The sequence below is a fragment of the Enoplosus armatus genome, chromosome 17, assembly GCF_043641665.1.
Source record: "Enoplosus armatus isolate fEnoArm2 chromosome 17, fEnoArm2.hap1, whole genome shotgun sequence".
Taxonomy (NCBI): domain Eukaryota; kingdom Metazoa; phylum Chordata; class Actinopteri; order Centrarchiformes; family Enoplosidae; genus Enoplosus; species Enoplosus armatus.
The window spans coordinates 16,592,458-16,612,946 of record NC_092196.1 but is presented as its reverse complement, the minus strand read 5'-3'; the positions used below and the strand labels follow the sequence as shown (position 1 = coordinate 16,612,946).

The 20,489-nt window shown below is 41.6% G+C and overlaps 1 protein-coding gene across 1 annotated transcript in view; it reads right to left on the bottom strand.

The window, feature by feature from the left end:
- Positions 1-2,264: 2,264 nt before the first annotated feature.
- LOC139299621 (signal transducer and activator of transcription 5B-like) overlaps positions 2,265-20,489 on the bottom strand; it is a 47,575-nt gene continuing 29,350 nt past the window's right edge. Inside the window, exons 2-19 of the mRNA XM_070922444.1 lie at positions 15,522-15,659; positions 15,054-15,210; positions 13,610-13,699; positions 12,471-12,645; positions 11,797-11,927; positions 11,497-11,648; positions 11,020-11,175; positions 8,479-8,658; positions 7,524-7,611; positions 6,854-6,976; positions 6,464-6,556; positions 5,662-5,868; positions 4,845-4,939; positions 4,384-4,526; positions 3,285-3,440; positions 3,108-3,159; positions 2,567-2,677; positions 2,265-2,405 (exon numbers count right to left, since the gene is read on the bottom strand). Coding sequence (XP_070778545.1) covers positions 2,282-2,405; positions 2,567-2,677; positions 3,108-3,159; positions 3,285-3,440; positions 4,384-4,526; positions 4,845-4,939; positions 5,662-5,868; positions 6,464-6,556; positions 6,854-6,976; positions 7,524-7,611; positions 8,479-8,658; positions 11,020-11,175; positions 11,497-11,648; positions 11,797-11,927; positions 12,471-12,645; positions 13,610-13,699; positions 15,054-15,210; positions 15,522-15,649 — 2,361 coding nt within the window. The 5' untranslated portion in view covers positions 15,650-15,659 and the 3' untranslated portion in view covers positions 2,265-2,281. The remainder of the gene's footprint in view (positions 2,406-2,566; positions 2,678-3,107; positions 3,160-3,284; positions 3,441-4,383; positions 4,527-4,844; positions 4,940-5,661; positions 5,869-6,463; positions 6,557-6,853; positions 6,977-7,523; positions 7,612-8,478; positions 8,659-11,019; positions 11,176-11,496; positions 11,649-11,796; positions 11,928-12,470; positions 12,646-13,609; positions 13,700-15,053; positions 15,211-15,521; positions 15,660-20,489) is intronic.

The following is a 20,489-nucleotide window of genomic DNA, read 5'->3' as shown; positions in this document are numbered from 1 at the left end:
GACAGTTGCACCAAAATATTGTATATGAAATTTAGAATCAGTGTTAAATTGCTATGATTTCCTCATATACTGTGTATGATGGATGTACACACAAAACTGTCAGTCTACACATTCCTGTTGAATCCAGGCGAGCTTCTGGAGTGCCACTTCCCTGACTCTGCTGCTTGGGGATTAAATCGATGGTGTTGACTGCACACATAAAAATAAAACAAAGCATTTATTTTGTAGTGACATCAAAATCTCCTGTACTTCTACAGGTCAACTTAAAATTATTTATAAAACTTTATTTTCTTATTTTCAACTCCACAGCTGTTTCTCTTGGAAAACCTCCAAGTGATAAATCCAAACCACAAACATGGTACATACATCGAACAGCACACAGCGCCATCTACATCATCAAAAAATACACAGTCTACAGTGGAACAAAGCTTAAAAATGATGAGAATAATTGTAATGAAGATTATATCACAAGACTGCCCATGTAGAAAGAAAGCGAGATACAAAAAATGTTTGAAGAAGAAATGAAAATATAGACGAGGGGATATCTTCAATACTGTAATGTCTGTCGGATAAACATAAAAGTACATCCTAAATTCTTCTCTGATTTTCAGTTTGTCCATGTCCTTTTTCAACTGGTACTTCTGGTGACATGAGACTTGGAAAGTCTCTTGGAGTCTGCTCAGACTGAGGAGCTTTTTGTATGTAATTCCTCAACAGGGTCATGCAAACCGGTTACATTCACTAGGGGAGTGCCAAAGAAACAATAATAAAATAGAATTATGATAGAGAAAATAAAGTCATATATTCTGTATACATAGAGAATTTTCTATTTGGCTTATACATCAGCTAAGCAAAGCGATTCATTCCTGAGGTGCAAGGCTGTTGTCACAAACTTTCTATTCAGCGTGTGTGTGTGTGTGTGTGTGTGTGTGTGTGTGTGTGTGTGTCAGAGGAGGGAGCGGGGTAGTAGTCTTTTCTAATAGACTAATGTATTTGTTATCTTTTATGTGTAGTAAAAAGGGGACGCAAAATGAAAACTAATCAAAAGCCACCACATCCTTGAGCTCTATATGTGACCAGCGGCTGGTGAGTCTTTGCAAGCGCTGAAAACCTGCACCTGTCTACCTATGCCTGCTGGTGCGGTCATGTTGTCACACAGAGATTTGCACTCGTCGGTTTTGCCACAGTGTCATGACACAGCTACAGGGACAAGTGGACGGAAAAGCAGAAAAGTCCAAAGGGAGCAGCACAGCCGAATGTTCATGCATTCCGACCAGACATGTGACACTTCATGCCTCTAGACTTCATCAGGTGAGTGGTTTCAAGCCAACAGGGTTAGCCATCGGCAGCAAGGGATCTTCTTCACACATATTAACACAAATTACAAGAACACAACCCAATGAGCGTACCTACTGGTGTGAATGTGGTGCAGAAACAACAACAGAACCAATAGTAACAACGACTGTCAGTAGAATAATGCGAGGTAGCATAGATGAGGAGAACAGAGGGACCTGAGAGGACAAGCAGGCAGCGATGGGTAAATGCTTAGATTTGCATTACTGTGTACAAAGAGAAGACAAATAGCCCTGTGAGAGTGAGGGAGGTGCATAAACCTCCTTACTGGGTTTCAGCTGGTGAACAAATCAGAACAACTTGTGCATGTGTACCGTGTGCTGATGTGTGTGCTGTCAGTTGCAGAGAGCAAAGAAAGGCACTCGGCCTTTAGGTTAGTGTATATGGACTTGAAAAACTGACTGTAACTCTGCAGAGCAATGAATGACATAATGTTGTTAAGAGCAAAAGCAGAACTCTTCATTAAAGTTTCTCTTTTTGTCAAAGGGCAAGTTCAATGTCACTATCAAAATACTGATAACCCATTTACAAAGAAGAAAATCTAACAAAATAAAAACATTCGACTGTTAAAATGACTTCATACAGTAGCATATCTTTAAAAAAATCTGTTCAAAATCAAATGGAAATGCATGCACAATGTGAATGAACATTACCTTTTCTTTTCTTTTTCACAATACTGAAACATTGTAGGTTTTGCATTATGCCTAGTCTGTTTTACAAACACTTATGGACACAAATGAAACTAAGAGAAGTCACTGACATGCATGCTATCATGCTGAAAAGAAAAAAAAATCACAACCATTATTAACATTTCACAGCTATCTGAAAAAAAGATGAATGGAATTAAACCATGAGAAATGTCAATGCGCGTGGGGCAAGTTGGGAGGCAGGGTTTGTTTGGTGTTGTCACAGGTTAAAAGGTCAAGGGTCAGGACTGTTGGCCACCCCACTGGCTCTCTACAGGCCGTCGGAGGAGCTCCTCTACATGCCTTGCCACGTCCATGGTGTCGTCCAGGTCGAAGTCTCCGTCCGCATCCAACATAGAGTCACTCCTGCCACAGGACACAGAGTGGAGCCAAACCACACTCAGACAACCTGGCAGCACATCACCAAAAAAACCCAGCAGGAGCAACAAGACACTCTTTACTCACACAAAATGCACTCACACACTCACACAGAGCAGCTCATATGTTCAAAGGACTTGTTGACTCACATAGGTGGGTATATGCCGTAGGTGTGGGGGTGGTTGACAGGTGCTGGGGAGGCGCCGTGATCCATATAGGTTGGGTTCCCACTTGCTGGGTCTGGATTGGCTGTAGCAAACCTGTACACACACACACATACACACACACACACACACACACACAAACCCAAGATAAAAGCCTATGAGTCTATGTTAAGCAGTTGCCTAAGCAACTACCCTCAGCGTGTTTTCCAGGCCTCGCTGCATCATTACGGCCATTCTCTGTATTGCGGGTGAACCAACCGTGGAGACAGGCAGGGAGCGGGGCTTGCTAACTAACAAGCCTAACTCTAATGATGAGTGGAAGACAAGCTCGCTCAGGAACCCTGGCCATCCTTAATTGGCCTCCTCCAACTGTAACAGATAACTAATAGCTGATCTGAATTCAGGGTCCAATATTTAGTGATTAACTCTAAATGTTGCCACAGAGGAAAAACTGGTGGGTGGATGGCAGGAAAGACAGAAAGGAAAGACAGAGCAGGGATGGAAGAACAGGAAGCTTGATACTTACTCAGGCACCACTTGTTTGATTTGTGGCTTCACGTAGCCATCCACTGCTTTGGCTTTGAAACAAAAAAGTACAGGGAGAGAGAATGACTGACAGTTCAGTGCAGTCGTCACACAGCAATCAAGACGGCTTTGTAGCTGTGATATTAAAGTTTGAAAGTAACAGCAGCTTGTTGCTTACAGAGTGGTGGGGTGTAATATTTGGAGAAAACCTCATCCTTGGGTCTATCGGGGTAGAGGAACAGGAGGTGATTGAGATCACTGATGCGGTCAGCCAGAGAGCGAATGGAGAAGTCTTTGGTTGTGTAGGGCATGAGGTTCCAAACCATTCTCTCACCTGGAGAAACACAGCACCCCCACCACAGTATCAGCAATGCTTGTAATACAATCAGTTTTTCCCCAGATCATTTTAATGTCAGTATTATTTGAGGGGCATTCACTTGAATAATCTAAAAACTACATCATTTGCCATCCCATAAGATATTGTCCTCACACATTAAGCTACGGCAGATAACAGATAGCAGAAGTTGCAATTATGTGAAAGTGCCAACTATCTAATGTGATCTAACTTAAAGCTTTAATTGGTCGCTTTAAACTTACAATAACTGATTTTTTGGCCTCTGGAAACAAGTTGTGAATACAACATTGACATGTCATGACTTTTTTAGTTGATACGGTGAACAGACAGCGGTGTCTGTCTGCAGATAGTGTACAGTGGGTTTTTACAGCTACCTCCTGCTGCCAAATACAACGCTGTGAGAGCAGTGAGTGTGAACCAAAACAGTAAAGCTGCGGGCCAAACAGCTAAACAAAGAGCTGAAACTCACTATAAAGCTCCACAAAGGATGCAGGTTCATCACTATCAGCAACCACTTTCTTACAGATTTTATGTTTTTATTTGCTTGTCCATATGAGTCTAATAGCTCTCACAAAACCACCTCATATAACACAAGAAGAAAGTTGAATGGGATGCTCATATTTCCCTGTATGTGTAAGTAAGCTAACATATTCGTAATGAGAACTTAGTCAAACCTCTGCTGCTGTGAGTTTTCAGTTTGTCGTTCTGCCCCCTAGTGGTAAAACACACTTAATGCTGCTTTAATTTAGCAAAAAGGAGTCTTAAAATGTATCTGGCTTTCCTGCTCTGATTCATGCTATTTTTGGTTAGTAGCTGGTATACCCATAAGGCTTAGCAGTAATCAAATCCCCTAGACCCAATGACAAAACATTTTACCAGTACTACCTGTGCCGTGACAGTAACACACATTTATATGTCTTACCTGCTTTGTTAGGATTTTCTGCCACCCAGGCAATTGTAATTCCTCCGATCTCGGAGTCACTAAAGCGCAGAAGGAAAGTACCGTTGGGTTTGGACATCAGCATGTCCTGAGCCTGTTGCTTGTTCACAAAGCCCAATATGGCTCTAAAAAAGAGCAGAGAGATATATAGAAAAAGAAAGACATTAAATGTGCAGTCCCTCACCACCTCTCTCCTTCATTTCAATCCTAGTTTACTGGCGAGAGCAGGTCCAGCTCCCCAGGTTGCCATGGAAAATCGTGAAAATGAAACATTGCCTGGGTTGTCAAGACTGACAAAATGGGGACAGGAAAACATTTACTTTCACAGAACATGCAGTCCAGCTGTCAAATTGAAAAAAGAGAGGTAGTGCTTTTATTTTTATGTTCTGCCACACTTTTCAGCCAAAGACTGAAACTGACAAAAACCTCTGCAGTTTCCTTACCCGTCGTTCCAGTGAGGTTTGAGATGCTTTTTTGTGAGTTCCATCACACCATCAAACCACTGCCAAAATGTGAAGTTCCTCCCTGGCAAGCTTTCCTGTATCCAAAAGGTTGGGGAAAAAACATTTTTAAAAAGCACACAGGATTCAAATAGACATGTACATTTTTTTAAAAAGGTGTTCTGATTCCCTCATGTCCATCCAGTCCATAAATACAGACAACATGTCCTCATCCGAGTTGTGTTTATGATTTAACCAAGTGTGCAGCTGTATGTGTATATGTTGTGTGTTTGAGAAAGGGGGAAAAGAAGAGGGGGTGAAACTGTGTGTATGTGTATAGCTTATACACCAGTCTGTGAAGTGGCTGAAACTTGATGTTCCTGTAATCTAATGTGTGCGGTGAATGTCAGTGCATTTTCTGCCTTCACCAGCTCATTTGAGCCAGAAAATGAGGCCTCCAGCCTTTCACTGTGTGGACAAACAGGCCCATTAAGATAAAGACCTGGTTACCAATGAGGCGTTCTCACTCAAGTCGACTACAGAATAGGGCTGGAAGGACACTGCAAATGGAGCACGAAATATTTCTATATATGAATAACCAATAGCAAATAACTCCATGGAGAACAAGCATTTGGCTGAAATGGCTTACTGAAACTGGCCTACGGGCATTTTAAAAATGCAAGGAGGAGAGAACCCTCTCGAAGCACGATGTAATTAACACTAATGATAACAGATAATTAGAATGCTCTTTATATAAGCTGTGTTTATATGCTTACAGAAAGAGGGGCAGAGAATCACAAGGAAAGAGACTGGTGCTGACCCTGTTAAACTGCGACCAAGTCATAGTCATGTTGCGGTAGTCATCAGGGTTGTTGCTGGAGCTGCTGAAGGCCTTTTGAGCCAGGAAGACCAGGTTCTCCTCAGACAGGCCTCGGTTACTCTGCACCTCAGCCTTGTACTTCATGTTGATGGCATCACACAGCTGAGGCCAAAGCACCTTGTCTGGCACGAGGAAAGGCACCCGTCCCTGTAGACGCAGACGAGACAGCAGAGGATTTACACGACGCGAGCGAGGCAGCAGCAGAATGCAAATCACAGTCATAGATAAAATGTACAACACACGAGCACATAAACAAGTGATCACACAGCCATTTCTAGCAGTATCTATATATTGCAGGATTAAGCATATTTTTCATTAATTGATCCAGATCAAAAGAAAAAAGTGGATAGACATATAGTATACAGAAAGGAATCTACTCTGTGACTTCACCTTGTATCTAAATGAGGTTATTCATATGCACATATGACTTGCAATTGTTTAATCTATTAAGCATTTATTTGATTAAGTGATTCATGGTTTAGTCTATAAAATGTCAGAAAAAAACTGAACGTATAAATGTTTGGTATTTTTGTTTGCTTTTTGTTTTCTATGTTTGCTTAGTACATTTTTGGAATTGTTTATTATTTTGTGTAGATGAACACAATTCAAAATGTGTTCAAAGACATGCCCCCTTTATTTACAGTTAAGTCATGTTTTGTAACATTTAAAAACACAGATTAATTTAAAAGTTTAATCATCTCTAAATAAAAACGTTATCTCACACACACAAACATTTACTCACCGGCTCTGCAAAAGCATTATCCCACAACACAGTGGCTGTGGCATTATTGTCTTGGCTACCGTGAACTATCACCACTACGGGAAGTGATAATGTCTGTTCAGAGAAAAAAGGGCGCCCATCAGTATAAGAACAATAAACGCTGCACATACTGCAAAACAACACAACCTTTGTAGTATTTCTATAGTTTTAACAGTAAAGAAGAGCTTTTTAAACAACATCATGATTGGTTGGGCTGATGTGGTGTACTGTGCGTCACAGCATGTGTAGGAGTGGATGCTCAATGATTTGTGATTTATGCTTAACTATTGTAGGAGAAAGAATGGATAGTATCTTTGTGTGTCAAGGCTAATGCAGTCTTTTCTTCCACCTCGTCTATCGGCGCCCTCTTACCTTCACTTGAAAGACAAGCTCATTGCCCCCAACACTAAACTGGGACTCAAATAGAATGGTGAACTTCTCTTCAGTGACGGATTCTGCTCCTCGCCTGTCCGATCGCTTGATCCTCTTCAAAGACTACATGAAAGATTACATGTGTACGAATGAGGAATACTGGATATACAGTACATGTTGCCTACGCAGTTAGGCTGGAGATGCACACATCATACATACAGTACATGCATGCATAATTCACTTTGAGTCATACTACAGGGTTGACATGTAAATAATCCATGGAAACTGATCCTCCAAAGCATTGCTGAGTTGCCATGTGTACTCTAATACCCACACTGCACAGTCACTAGACAATCACACTGGATGCTGCAGTGCAGCTCAACACTGTTTCTTCTAAATCCAACTAGATCCCAGTATTTTTAATTAAATGTTATTTCAATATACTGTCAATTTACTCTAGAAATCCCCAAACTACTGGAACAGTAACAATTAGTAACAATTGAGACTATTTCACCCCAACGACATACATTTAGTTATTATTGGAAAATATTTTTTTAAGCATGGCTATGACATAGATTTTCATACTACTGATGGACATGGTGATCGAACACATCTTGGGAATTGCTTTACTTAAGAGCTACATTGCTGTACAATAAGGTATTTAACTCACCATGTTCCTGAAGTGGGCGCTGAGAGTGCCTGTAGTCTGGTGGTATTCCATCACACAGTTATTGTTGAGAATTTCCCCACTGCTGTCACTGAAGGAGAGAGCCAATCAAGGAGTAAGTCAATTAGCAGTAATATCTGCTGTGATGCACTCAAGTGCTGAGAATTATATTCTTCCCAGAACAAATTAAAACAAAATGATGCTCGTTTGGACGGCAGGAGCTGAGTGATAAACATACAGGCTGTACGAATGATGTTTGTGCTCATTTTCTATACAACTGGAAGGTTTAACTACCACAATATCTATCTTCCCTACATAATAAAAAGAACACCAAGATGTCTCTGGGCTGTGGATTGGGTGCCATTCCAAGTGGTTTAGATGAGAAACAGCAGATGATGGCTGAGCTGTTGAATTGCTCAGCCATTTAACCACTGGCTGCCTAGCTGACCTACAGCCTTGGAAGGTTTCTATTAGTCGGGAAGAATGTGGAATGAGGCTGTGGAACAGGCTAAATGCGGATTCTGCATCCACATCATAGATTCCTCTGAGGCATTGTTTAAGTTCCAGCCATGTCTCTGTGGTGAGGTCTGGAAACACACTAGGCCATGGATCCATCTTGGGATCCAGTAATCCCAATGAAAAACTAAGACTCCTTATCTTAATGGCGCCATGGGAGCTCATCGCAGTGTCCCCACTAAAAGGAAGTAGGATTACTAAAAAAATGTGCATTCAGAGAAGAGGGAAGAGCAGGATGGCGTGTTGTTACTACAATGTGAAAGCACTAATGTGTGTAAGTTCTTCTATAACATCTGATGCTAAAATTATTTGTATTGTTTTTTCAAAATAAACCAATTTGCTAATGTCTGAACCTCCAGAAAAACCCCTGTCCTTCTTGTAATTGTTTCTAGTGTTTTCTGTTTTTACATCCACACTGACATGAATGGGGCACTGGACTTACTTCCTTGTGTTCTCGTTCTTCAGCAGGGCCTTGGCTTGCTGTTCACTAATGATGGTGGCTTTGACCTGCGGAGGGTTCATGTGCACGTTCAATTTCCCACCAACTAGGAGGCGCACCGTAGCAGCAAACTTGGTTTGGGTTTTTAACACCTGTGGAGGCTGTTTTTCAATGATGAAGGTGCTGTGGAGGCAAAAAGGAAAGTTAGACTGAATCACAGAACAAAGCCCTGTTGATCAGGTGGCTCAGTTAGTTAAAGTGCCCATCATGTAGTGGCAATATGCTAGGTCAAAGTCTAGCCCATATGTTTTGCTGCACACAATCTCCTCTATTTTTCTTTTGATAAAATGTAGCCAAAATATGTAAAAATATAAAGAAACCATTAGATTGAAGATGACCACTTGTGGATCTTCAGAGCAAAGTTTTGTTTGCATGTTTAGCACTAGCATGAGCATGCAACACATCAAATTGACTTGTTAATAGCCATAATAGCTTATTTGGATGCATTCTTACAGTTTATTGTAGCTGGTTACAATGTAGCATACATTTCCAAATGAAGGTGGCAAACGGATCAAGTAAACAATGCATGTTTATATATACCAAAGACTGCACTAAGTTTAATGAGGTTTACATGCTTTCAACATGTTCAAGTGCACATACAATGTGTTTTGGTGTGAAATGCTGAATGCAAAATGTTTTATTTTACAAAGAAAACTCCACAGAGTTCCTTTAAGCTCAAGAACCTGCAGATTTGACAACATTAGAGTTTAAAAATGACCTTAATTGTAACCATGCCCACTAATGGAAGGTCATAGAAGTAATCAACTTCAACTTTATTGTCCCTGAGGGGAAATTTGTCTTACAGCCAGGTGAAACATAGAACACACAGAGACATAGGCACACAGCCTCAAATACAAAAAACGTGATAAAATTCATGAATACATGAAGTAACAACAGGAAACCTAGAGTGTTTAGCCATTGCTAAAGCCATCATCAGCCCAGAGTAGTTGAATGGGAAACTTATCATCAGCTGGGCCATCATGAGCATTTAACAGTTAGGTGGATTGAGAAATGTAGAATTACTCAACCTGTTTGACTGAACAGTAGTCAGTCAACCAACAAGGTCAACCAATAACTTTCTTCTGACAATGTTGGTCTGATTTTCTGTCTAGCTGGCTTCCGGGGAATATAGAGAGGATGTTGTTGAGGAAACATAACCTGTGTTTGTATTGTGCGTGATAGCAGTGCATTACTGTCTGGGCGCAGACTTATCTGTGGCCAATCAGAAATCGCTGTGACAGATACATGGCTTCTCAATGCATTATGGGTCCCTGCAGGGACAATCTTCTAGGAAAGTGGAAAAGGATGCTGTCAAAAGCTTCAGATTACTTCCTGTTCAGAGATCCCGGAGGGCTAAAAGACCCTGGCAGATGTGCCTTTGGGCCAAAATGTACTGAAACCAGTTACATGTGAATTCAGTCCTGACTCCCTCTCATCTCCTCCTCCTCTTCTTCTGAACACAGCCTTCTTCTAACACATCAGGGCTTCTTCTCCCATCCTGTCCATGTCTCATTCTGTAATGATGGGGTTTGATGATGTAATGTGTTAAATGTGATCTCTAGTTGACCTGAACCATCAGAGGGACTTCAATCAATCAGAGGGACCCATACTGCCAGCATGGGGCTCAGACTTAACACATGCTGACATACATTTTAACTTTATATAACTAAAGTTGTTTGTTTGAATACATTCATTTCCTAACCATGGAACCCATCACAACTGCAGTCTTCATTCTCTCCTTGACCTAGATGAATCAAAACCATACATTTAAAGTCTAATATCTAACCTCATTTTTGATAGTATTTATGATCTGCATTTTTTCTGCAATAGCCATTCAATATCTTTACAGTCAGTAATTTATTATCTACATTGTAGTTTTCATTGTTAGTGGCAGGGTCTGCCATTCCCATGCTGGATAAAAATTGCATTCACACGCACAAGGGATTCATAGGAAACATCTGTTACCGTGGTAACACACATTTGGTGCTGATGAAAGTGGTAACCATAGGCATCCCCAAATTAACCAGGACTGAAATCTTAAGGATTACAACTTTAACCTTGACCTTTACAAGACTTAGTCTAAAATGAAATGTCCTCACTATAGCAGATGTTCCTTATCGCTCAAGCAGTAAGTACTGAAACTACTCACAACAGTGAATACAGAGAATACAAACAAACATGCTCACAGATGCACAGACATTCATACAGTACCTTCACTCATGTGGCTGAAATCATTAAGTGGATACACTGAATGCCTGAATAATTTAATTTTAGTAACAGATGATATTTCTCACTCTGTTGACCACGAAAGCAACTACAGTGGGACTTGCCAACACTGAGCGCAGGAAAGGGTGATGCCTCAATGTACATAACACACCCACTTGCACATGTGCTGGGGCTGATATACTTTTATTGATGCTATACAGACCTACATTAAGCCTTTAGAAGTATATAACACACACACACACACACACACACACACACCTGGTGACCAATGCTGAGATGATATCCGTGATAGTACTGTTGAGTTCATTGAGAAGCTCTTCAATGGGGCCGGGGATGGGCAGCTGTTGTCTGAGGTGTTCTGCCCTCCGAATCTGCTGCCTGTTTTGCCAGATAGTTTCTGCCAGCTTTTCACACCTGACACACACACACACACACACACACACACACAAAACACAAAAGCAAGAATTAGGCCATAGACATGGTCAGTAGTACTATGTTTCTACATGATGCTTATAGAGATTTGTACTACAGAAAGTTTTACTGCAGCAGAACAATATCAATTCAAATTAAAACAGGATGAATCGTAACAACAATGAGACTAGCCTGCCTATGTCTCTCTTATTAGGAGCCAAAAAACCCAGTTGTAGTCAATTGAATGCTTGTAAACCAGTGACCCTTTGCTTTGTGAGGGAGTCTAGTGGCTGTGATCTTGGTGGGAGGTGGAAGAGAACTCACCAGGACTGCAGGATGTCCAGGCCTCCCTCCGGCGGGCCCCCGTTGCCTGCCAGCTGTTGCCGTCTCTTCCACTGGATCAGCTCGTCATCCAGAATGATGGTCTGCTGCTTCCTCAACAGCTGCAGTGTTTTCTGGTGCTTCTCCGCCAGGTCCTGCACATTAACAGAAAAGTGGAGTTTGACTTGCAATCACACATTAGCACTCTTGCACATACACACAGTACATTAAGGAAACAAACAAAAGTCACATTATGTGGGTGTGAACAAGATAAACTGTGTTTTTTGCATGTTCACATCTTACCAGTCTGTATTTCTGTAGTGTGTTGGCCTCTCGGGTCAGCCATGCCTCCACAGTGGCTCTCTTGCTGAGAAGGGTGGGCTCCCGTAGCTGTCGGTCAGCAGGGGGAAGCGTGGCCAGGCTGGTCAGCTGAGCTGAGGAGAGGAGGGGTTGTTGCCATTCAAATGGGGGAGGGGTGGGGACGAGTTAGAGAAAAAGGGAGGAAAAGAGAGAGGAGGTAAAAATCTCTGACCTGTACACAAATGATTTACTCAGGAGAACCTCCTCTAGCATAATGCAGACGTCATAAGAGCTAGGTGTTGTTTTCTGAATGATGCAATATATACGCAAAGGTTGCTGGGTTATGGAAGCTCCAGGTGTTTGTTTTCCATTGCTGATCCACAGGATCCAACATATTTCAGATAGCTGTGAAATGTATGCAGAGCGTGGAATTTTATACAATTTCACACAATTTACAGTCCAAATTTTCAACATATTCTATTTGGAATTAAATGACACAGAAAAGCAAAAATCTGCACATTGTTTGTCATGCATGATAAATGACTTTGTCAAATAATTGATAATCAAAACTGTTGATTGTTAATACATTTTCTGTCTCTTCACAGTCTTGTCAGTAAAAACATTTCTTCTTGCATTACTTTAGAGCAGGAGTAGCAAGATGCAAGTCCTGGTCTCACCCTGGATGCGGAGGCTCTCCTGGTACTGGATGATGAAGTACTCCTGGTTGTGCTGGAGCTTGCGCAGATCATTCTCAGTGTCTTGGGTCAGCAGGCGAAGCTCCTCAAAAGCTTGGTTGATCTGTTGGTATTTCTGAGACATGCTGTCCATCATCCCAACCACTGGAGAGCTCGACTGTCAATTACAAAGTGAGATTGAGAGACAGGCACAGAGAGGGGAGGAAACGGTCGGTTTGGGGAACAATAATTGGTAAGGTTGGTTTTCCACTGGATGGTGCATGGCCTGTATATTGTCTGTCATTGGATTTTTTATGATAGTTGTTAAGGGAAAAGGCTGGCCACTGGTGAGTTGAGAGCTAAGCTACCGGGGATATCTGTGGGGGGTGGAGCAAAGACAAGCCGGACTTGATGCATTGACCCCTGCATGAGGCAGTGGCGCTATTTGACTGTAAAATCTGTAAAACCACAACCCTGATGAGAAGACTGCAAATAGAGAAGGGGGAAATTTATTTGCTTATCATACTCAGACAGACTGTGTGGCCAGTTAAAGGTCTGAACAAGATCACTATGGTGCCTAAAGGTTCAGACTAAACCAGGGGAAATTCAATCAGTCCAAATATGCATTCCACTAATAGAAAAGGCATGTTGTGACTGGAAATCGATTCACCCCAGGAGTTGCTGAGAGTCACATGTTTTACGCACTGCTGGCTTTATGGTTTTATAACTCAGTGCTTGTTATAAAGCGTGAAATATCTGACTTCCATTTTTGACTTCCCTCCATGTTGCAGTGTTGCAGTGGAAAAATACAAAAGGCTTACTTTTACAAGGCCATTTTACAGCATGATTGAGCATGAGTGTCCGTAGGTATCACATTTATAATAATGCAAGAGAATCTTGGGAGTATAAAAGGAGGAAGCAGAGAGTAGTTACCTAATTACCCAATCCCTGGATCAGTCACCATTATGTAGTTGAGCCTCTGTTTTGTGCTTGCAGGCTTTGTACAGGCTAGAAGCCACAGGTGTTTGTCCATGCAAGTTTATATTTCAGTGGGGATGTGTGTGTAGACAGATGAGCAGAAATGTGCAGGCAGATGTCAGGTTGAATATGTATTTTACAGCACACACATGCATCCTACTCACATTGGTGGCCTCTCTGACGAGCCTCTGCTCTGTGTATAGGATGTGTTTGATGCATCGTACCAACTCCAGAGGACAGCGGTCATACGTGCTCTGAAAGACAAGGAGCACATGTGCTGTGTTAAGGCTTGTTAGCCCCTGACGAGCGGAACGGCCGCTGCACACAGAACTCACCAATTTAGTCGCATCAAGGAAGCTTGCTAAGTTCTGGAGCCAACACCGCAGACACACTAAAACCCATTAGACGAGCCTAATGAGACCCATCTCTGAAGCACGACGCACTTCATATAGAGACTGATGCCAGTCTCATTGACTCATTAGCATACACCTACATTGTCACGCACATTGGCTGAGTGGTTTATGGGTTACAGTAACATTGTTTCCACTGATGAGTAGTGTAACAAATTGCAGTTTCACTTTCTGTTTAAAGCTCAGCTGTGAGTCAGTTGGTGATATTCTTGTTGTTTCCTGCTTTAAGTAGGGTTGGGCTGAGGTTGTATTAAAAGTTGAATTGTTTTCATCAAGCTGAGTTTACACCGCACACCACACTAAGACTGTTTATCGTCTTATATAGGTTCACCTCTGAAGAAAAGAGAATCTCTAGTGTAACAGACAAGTAATATAAGACACACAGGACACATTTCCTATATCATACCCAACCACATCAATATATGTAAGCTCATAATCACAGAAGGGAAAACAGAGTGGTAGGAATTCAGGATTGCGGTTTGACTTTGCACAGCCAAGGGGGCTGGCTGCCCCGTTTCTCTGCCTGCTTTCAGGTTGGGGAGAAGACAAACAGAAGAACGGATCTGTGAGCAGGGAGCTCGATCATAAATAGCAGTGCTGGCTGGCGACCAAGGCCCTAACTTAGGCTGTCCTCTTGTTTTCCTCATGGTGGATACAACCTGTTCTTAAGACATGTTGTGCTCTGTATGCTGTCTCATATGAACTACGGCAAGGGAGGCGTTTGAGTTCAAGAGTTTTACCTTCCAACCACTTGCTTATCACATAGTTAATAGTTTAAATGTGAGTGTTTGCTGAAAACATGGCCACTGTCTGAGCAGATGGAATTCCGAGTTTTATGATCTTGTTCAATATTCCTCTGGAGTTGTTTTAGGCTTATTGGACTGCATGAACAGTAGGCACATCATGCCCCAGTATTTTTTGTTCTTTGCACTTTTTAGCTATAGATAGAGTTGAGATATATATATATATACTGCCTTTTAGTCTTGGTGTGTTCTCAAACTTTGGCCCTACTGACCCCAATGCTTTCTCTCTGCAAACCAAAGCCCAAAACTCTCTCAATCGGAAAGGCTGTATGAACCAATTGGCTCGCTGGACATTTGCATGTGAACTAAATAATAAAAAGTACTAAGGTACTGTATATTCCCCGGTATGCAGTGCTGTTCTCATGATTGGTGACGTACATTTCCAAAAGACTTACCTTGAGCTGGTTGGCGTAGTGTCCCAGTTTGATTTTGAGTAGAAAGCCGTCCTCTCCCACCTGGTGCTCGGCTTTGTTCTGCAGCTCCTGGATCAGACTGTCCAGCAGACGTTTGGCTTTAAACTCCTCCTGTGGGTTCTCCAGGTCTATGGCATCCCTAACAACACACACAAGCACACACACACACACACACACACACACACACACACACACACACACACACACACACACACACACACACACACCATGCACGCAAGACACATACAAAAAAGTAGACAGATGCATAAATAAATGAAAATGCTTAATAATAAAAAGACAAGAGAAAAGGTCAAAATGTGTGTGTGTGTGTGTGTGTGTGTGTGTGTGTGTGTGTGTGTGTGTACAGTTACACAAACATTTGTTTAACTGTACACACACACACACACACACACACACACAGTTTTCTGTTTGTGCTGCAGAGCAACTCACCAGAGCTGGCCCTCTATCCACTGGGACAGATAATGTCGCACCTCAATGGGGAAGTGCTGACCATACAGAGACTGCATCTGGTGCAGAGCATCTCCCTGGAGCTGCTGGGCCTGGATCCACACTGCCATCTTCAACACCCTGAAGTTGAAAAAGGGGTTGGTTATTAATTAGAGAGTTAGGAACACACATTAAAGAAGAGGAAGGTGATGACAAAAGGAGATAATTTAAGGTCACATAATCAGAATCAGAATCAGAAACTGTTTATTGCCAAGTAACATACATTACAAGGAATTTGCTGTGGTCTGATGGTGCTGACAACAAACGTGTAAAAATATAAAGGGAGAAAAATAACATGAATAATTCAGAAACGCTTTCTCTTTCAATTGACTGTTCACTGAACCCTCCCCTGAACAATGACTGTTCAGTCATGGTTTAGCAACCCATAAGTTGGCCTGGCAAGTTGATGTACATGTGCCAGTAGTGAGAGTGATACTTGGTATCTGAAGAGAGGAGGGTAATGTCTTTTTTAGCCATCCCAAAACAAAAATGCAAAAGCTGAATACTTTCAGCAAAAGTATGAGGAATGGTTTAAACTGTCTTTATGTGGCCTAACGTAAGTCTTTTCAGCTAACTAGATTACTACCGCATTACTTCCAAGTCCAAGGAGCACATAATTATAACAACATTAGTTTGTGGGGTAACAGGTTACAGCTGATATAACCTGCCAGTTAAAAATGATAGACTGGTTATGTCTACCTCTGTGAAATCAAAGACTCATTGTTACCCAATTACTTATTTCATGTGGTAAATTTGCCATCATTATCGTTGTGGATGCCGTGTGCAGTGCAAGAATGGAGAGCTTGACAGTGGAGGGGAGCTTGGCAAACAGTCAATTGTCTGGCTTTAAGAAATATTACACAGAAAAAAATAACCACTATAATAATCACTAACATTTGAATATTCAAGGAAATCCACATTGTGAATTGACTAAATCCACAATGAATCGAACCAAACTCCCTGACATATTCCTACAAGCTCTCGACCAGCTTACGACTGCAGCTCCATCGTGTGTCTTTACTCTGAATATGTTGAGGGCTTAAGCATTCTCCTCTGTGGAGCCAACAGCTTCACATTGAGTGTTACAGTGTCTCGGTTGAGATGACTTTGTGTTGGGTCACTGCTACTTGTTTCCAGTCAACACACCCACTCACCCTTCTCAAAAGTGGCACAGTCACTGTCAGTAAAAGACTGAGTGATATGAGTACGCGGGAAGTTTGTGGTGTATGTATGAGCATGTGTGTATTTGTAGGTGATTGTGGTGTCAGTGGTTCTGCTTGACAGTGTGTGCGTCTTTTGTGTTTCAATGTATATGTAACTGACACAAACAGACCCACATGGCATCGAAACATATGCAGAGCAGAAAAGCAGAAAAGAAAGTTGATCTACTATATCTCTCTCTGTCTCTCGTTTCATCTCTCTTTCGTTTTATCTCTCTCTGGCTCATTTCCTCAATCAAACCTCTAGAGAGAGGTTTCCTTTACTTTTCCTATTTTAAACCTTTATTTCCTCTTTAAGGACAGAAGCTAGTCAGTATTTGAAGTTTACACTGATTTGGGACTGTGAACATTGTCATGGGTATTGCATAAACAACAGGAAGCCACTTCCCTGCACAAAATGAGGATCCCATGACTTGCACAAATGACCTTCAGTATCTGTCCATTGACGCAACGAGCCAGCAGGATAATAAATCAATTTAATGAAAAACTCAAAAGCCATGTCACAAACATCTCCTTTCATTTGATCACCAGGCAAAGCGTGTGCATGTGTGCGTGTCTTAGCGCAAATCTCCCCTCATAGCTGCGCCCATGCGTGCATGTTCACCTACTATATGTGTGTCTAGGTGAGATGAGCTCAGAAAGATAATTCCTCTCCTTATGGTATTTGCGTCTGTAGACACTAATCCTGTCAGCCTATGCTAATGCTCCTGCATTCATATCCCTCTGAATGTGTCCTGATCTTCAACCTTTGACCTTCCAGCTTGTTCTTATCCACTGGAGACTTCAGATTAGAGCACAGACTTCAGAAAGCTGTCACATTCGTGCAGCTATGATAGTATTCTGTTACGCGCGACTCACCTCTCCATGGAGCAAAAGCTTTGATCCATAATCCTGACAGATGGCTTCAGTAAAATGTGTGCTGAAATCACACCCACCACACTTGGCAGATGATTTTAAGGGTCTTTTAACGGTCACAATTAAAGGAACTTTGTCTATACTGATCAAGTAACTCACACACAGAACTAAATATCGTAAGGACAATGAACGGTTAGCCAGACGGTTAATGTTAGTGCTATTTCATAAAAAATGCATAACTTACGAACTTTATAATTTTGAAGCTGTCTTTATTTAAATAAAATATGGATATCATATTCGTCTGTATGGTTAAATAGTTACAGTGGTTGGAGATGCTCTTTATCCATTCTTATACTCACATAATTACACACTTTTGCTACCTGAAAAAATTTGACGAAAATTCTCAAAAACAACATTAAATGCTCCGCTCTCTGTCTTTGCTGCAGTACGTGCAGACTGTTTTCAGATTGTGTGATTGAAGGCTAATGGAAGGCATATTCAGAATATTTTCAAAAGACTATTAAGTGCTTTTCAAATGAGTAACATGCACATGTTTTATCTGTGAGGATATCAGCAGCGTGCATCAGCACTCATACTATCAGCTGATTGGAGGAGGAACCGAACAGGAAGAGCATGAAACCTTTTCTACCACCTCTTTCTGCGACACCCATTGTGAGTGCAGGTCTGTCTTTCTGTACCATCCTGTATTACAAAGACATACAAATAGGCACACAGAGCATGCTGGGAGCTAAAGCTTTAAACAGTGTTTGTTGCGCTTCCAAAAGACAGTGGGACAAACTGTTCACTAGTCTGTCTCTTTAACAGCTCTTTAAGGTGGAGGCTCCAGGTGCTGTTTGCCCACCATTAACGCCTCCATTCTCACCTCCAACAGGAGAAGTTGATGCTTCCCAGCAGCTGTTTCACTCTAACTAACCGCAACATCCAAATGCCCCGGCATGAACCTGAGATATGCTGTGAAAACTAAAAAGTCTCTTTCTTTGACAATTTCCTCTCTTTACAAGAAACTCTAAACGTTGAGACGTGTTACACATTTTACCACTAACTTCACTGCAGATTTAAAAAAAAAAAAAAAAAAACCCACCTTACCTCTTGCCTTCAGCTCTGTGTTACCATGTAACAGCAGGAAACTCTAAAGAGGAGCACCACAAACCTGAGACAGAGAGACAGAGACAGAGAATCAGAGAGAGAGAGAGAGAGAGAGAGAGAAAGGAGGAAGTGAGTCAACCTTGGGTGCTTCTGAGGAAGCTATCTTTTTTCACAAGGACCGGAGCATTAACAAAAAGCATGAGAGGTTCAGAGAGAGCTGAAATGGTGAAAGGGAAAGTCCACTGAACAGATTTCACTTTATTCCAGTTGTCTTGGACTTCCCAAGTACACAGGCAAAGCTCTCTTAGTGCATGGATCTTGAAGCTGCTGTAATTAAAAAGATATTTGTGGGCAAATGACAGCACAAGCAAATATATTAGAGATGTGCTATATATGCTATCTTAATTGTAATTATATGAACAGATATTGTCAAGACAGTCTTTCATTACGATTGAAAGTTAAAGAAAAAATACTGTTTACTACAACTTTGGATTTATTTTCCTAGCTCTGTTCGTCAGGTCTATTGGTTATGATAACATAGTTCTCAGTCAGTCAGACCTGACTATCACACAGCCATCAGTATGGCCAGATAAGCTATTGCTTTATTTGAAGGTAAAACTGAAAGTGTGGCTAATAATCCATCATTGCAGCGCGAGTGTGCACAACTACAGCAAGTATAGTAGGTAAAAGAGTTTGTCCACATTAGGTTGGTTCAATTTAAAAACAATTTAAAAATAATATTCTCTCTGTTTTAGCCCTCTGTCCCCACTAAACCAGCATTTATAACACCAGCTTGGTGATTTAGTGTGTGGGGAAAACAGAATATAGTAAAATGATCCTGAGCTGCCCAGTGAGGGTAAAGGGCTGCGTGGCAGTAAAGTTAAGATCATTCTGTCACCTCTAACTTTCTCCTTGATCGTTCATTCATCGATCATTTTAATGGGGATCTCCATCGATTTTACACATCAGAGCCTGTTTACACGTCTTAGGGAGTACTACTACTGTGAAAAAAGTGTAAAGCCTTTTGTGGCTCCAGAAGGGAGTTGCACTTGAGGCAACATCAGTTGGGGCTCAAGACTACAAGTTTGAAAATGAAAGGGGAGCCTAACCGATTGCTGTAATCTACTCCTCATCTCTACTTGAGGCTATCAGCTTGAGGATACATTAGCCACTACTAGCATAACACACCCAAATCACCAGACAAACTGTTGATGGCCAAGTTGAATTGTGGGTAATGTACGTGCCAGGTTCTGACAAGGAAGAAGAATGCATGGAGTAAAAAAAGACGATATCTCTCGTTCTGCTGTATCGATCGTTTTTTCTTTACTGTCCGTGGTGAGTCCAACACTGTTAAAGGACTGCAATGCCAAGCTAAAGCCTTGATTTAATCTCTTTCTCAGAATTCGTCTTAGAAAAACTAGATTGATCCATTTATGGAGTGAAAGGAATATCCAGTTGAAAACAGAGATCACTTTATAATCAAGAACAAATATTTTCTTTGCTATAACTCCTCTTGTTCTGCATCCATGCTTGTTTTCAGGAGACATAAAGTGTTTGGCCTGATCAAGAGGCTGGAAAGGGTCACGGCAGCTGCATTAAGCTTTAAACTACAGCCTCACAGAACGCCATGACTGTCATCCTGAAGCACACAGAGCCAGAGACTCTGAAGTTGGGCTTATCATGATTGAGTCAGCTCTCATTCCTGGCTGGACCCTAAAGAGGCAGAACA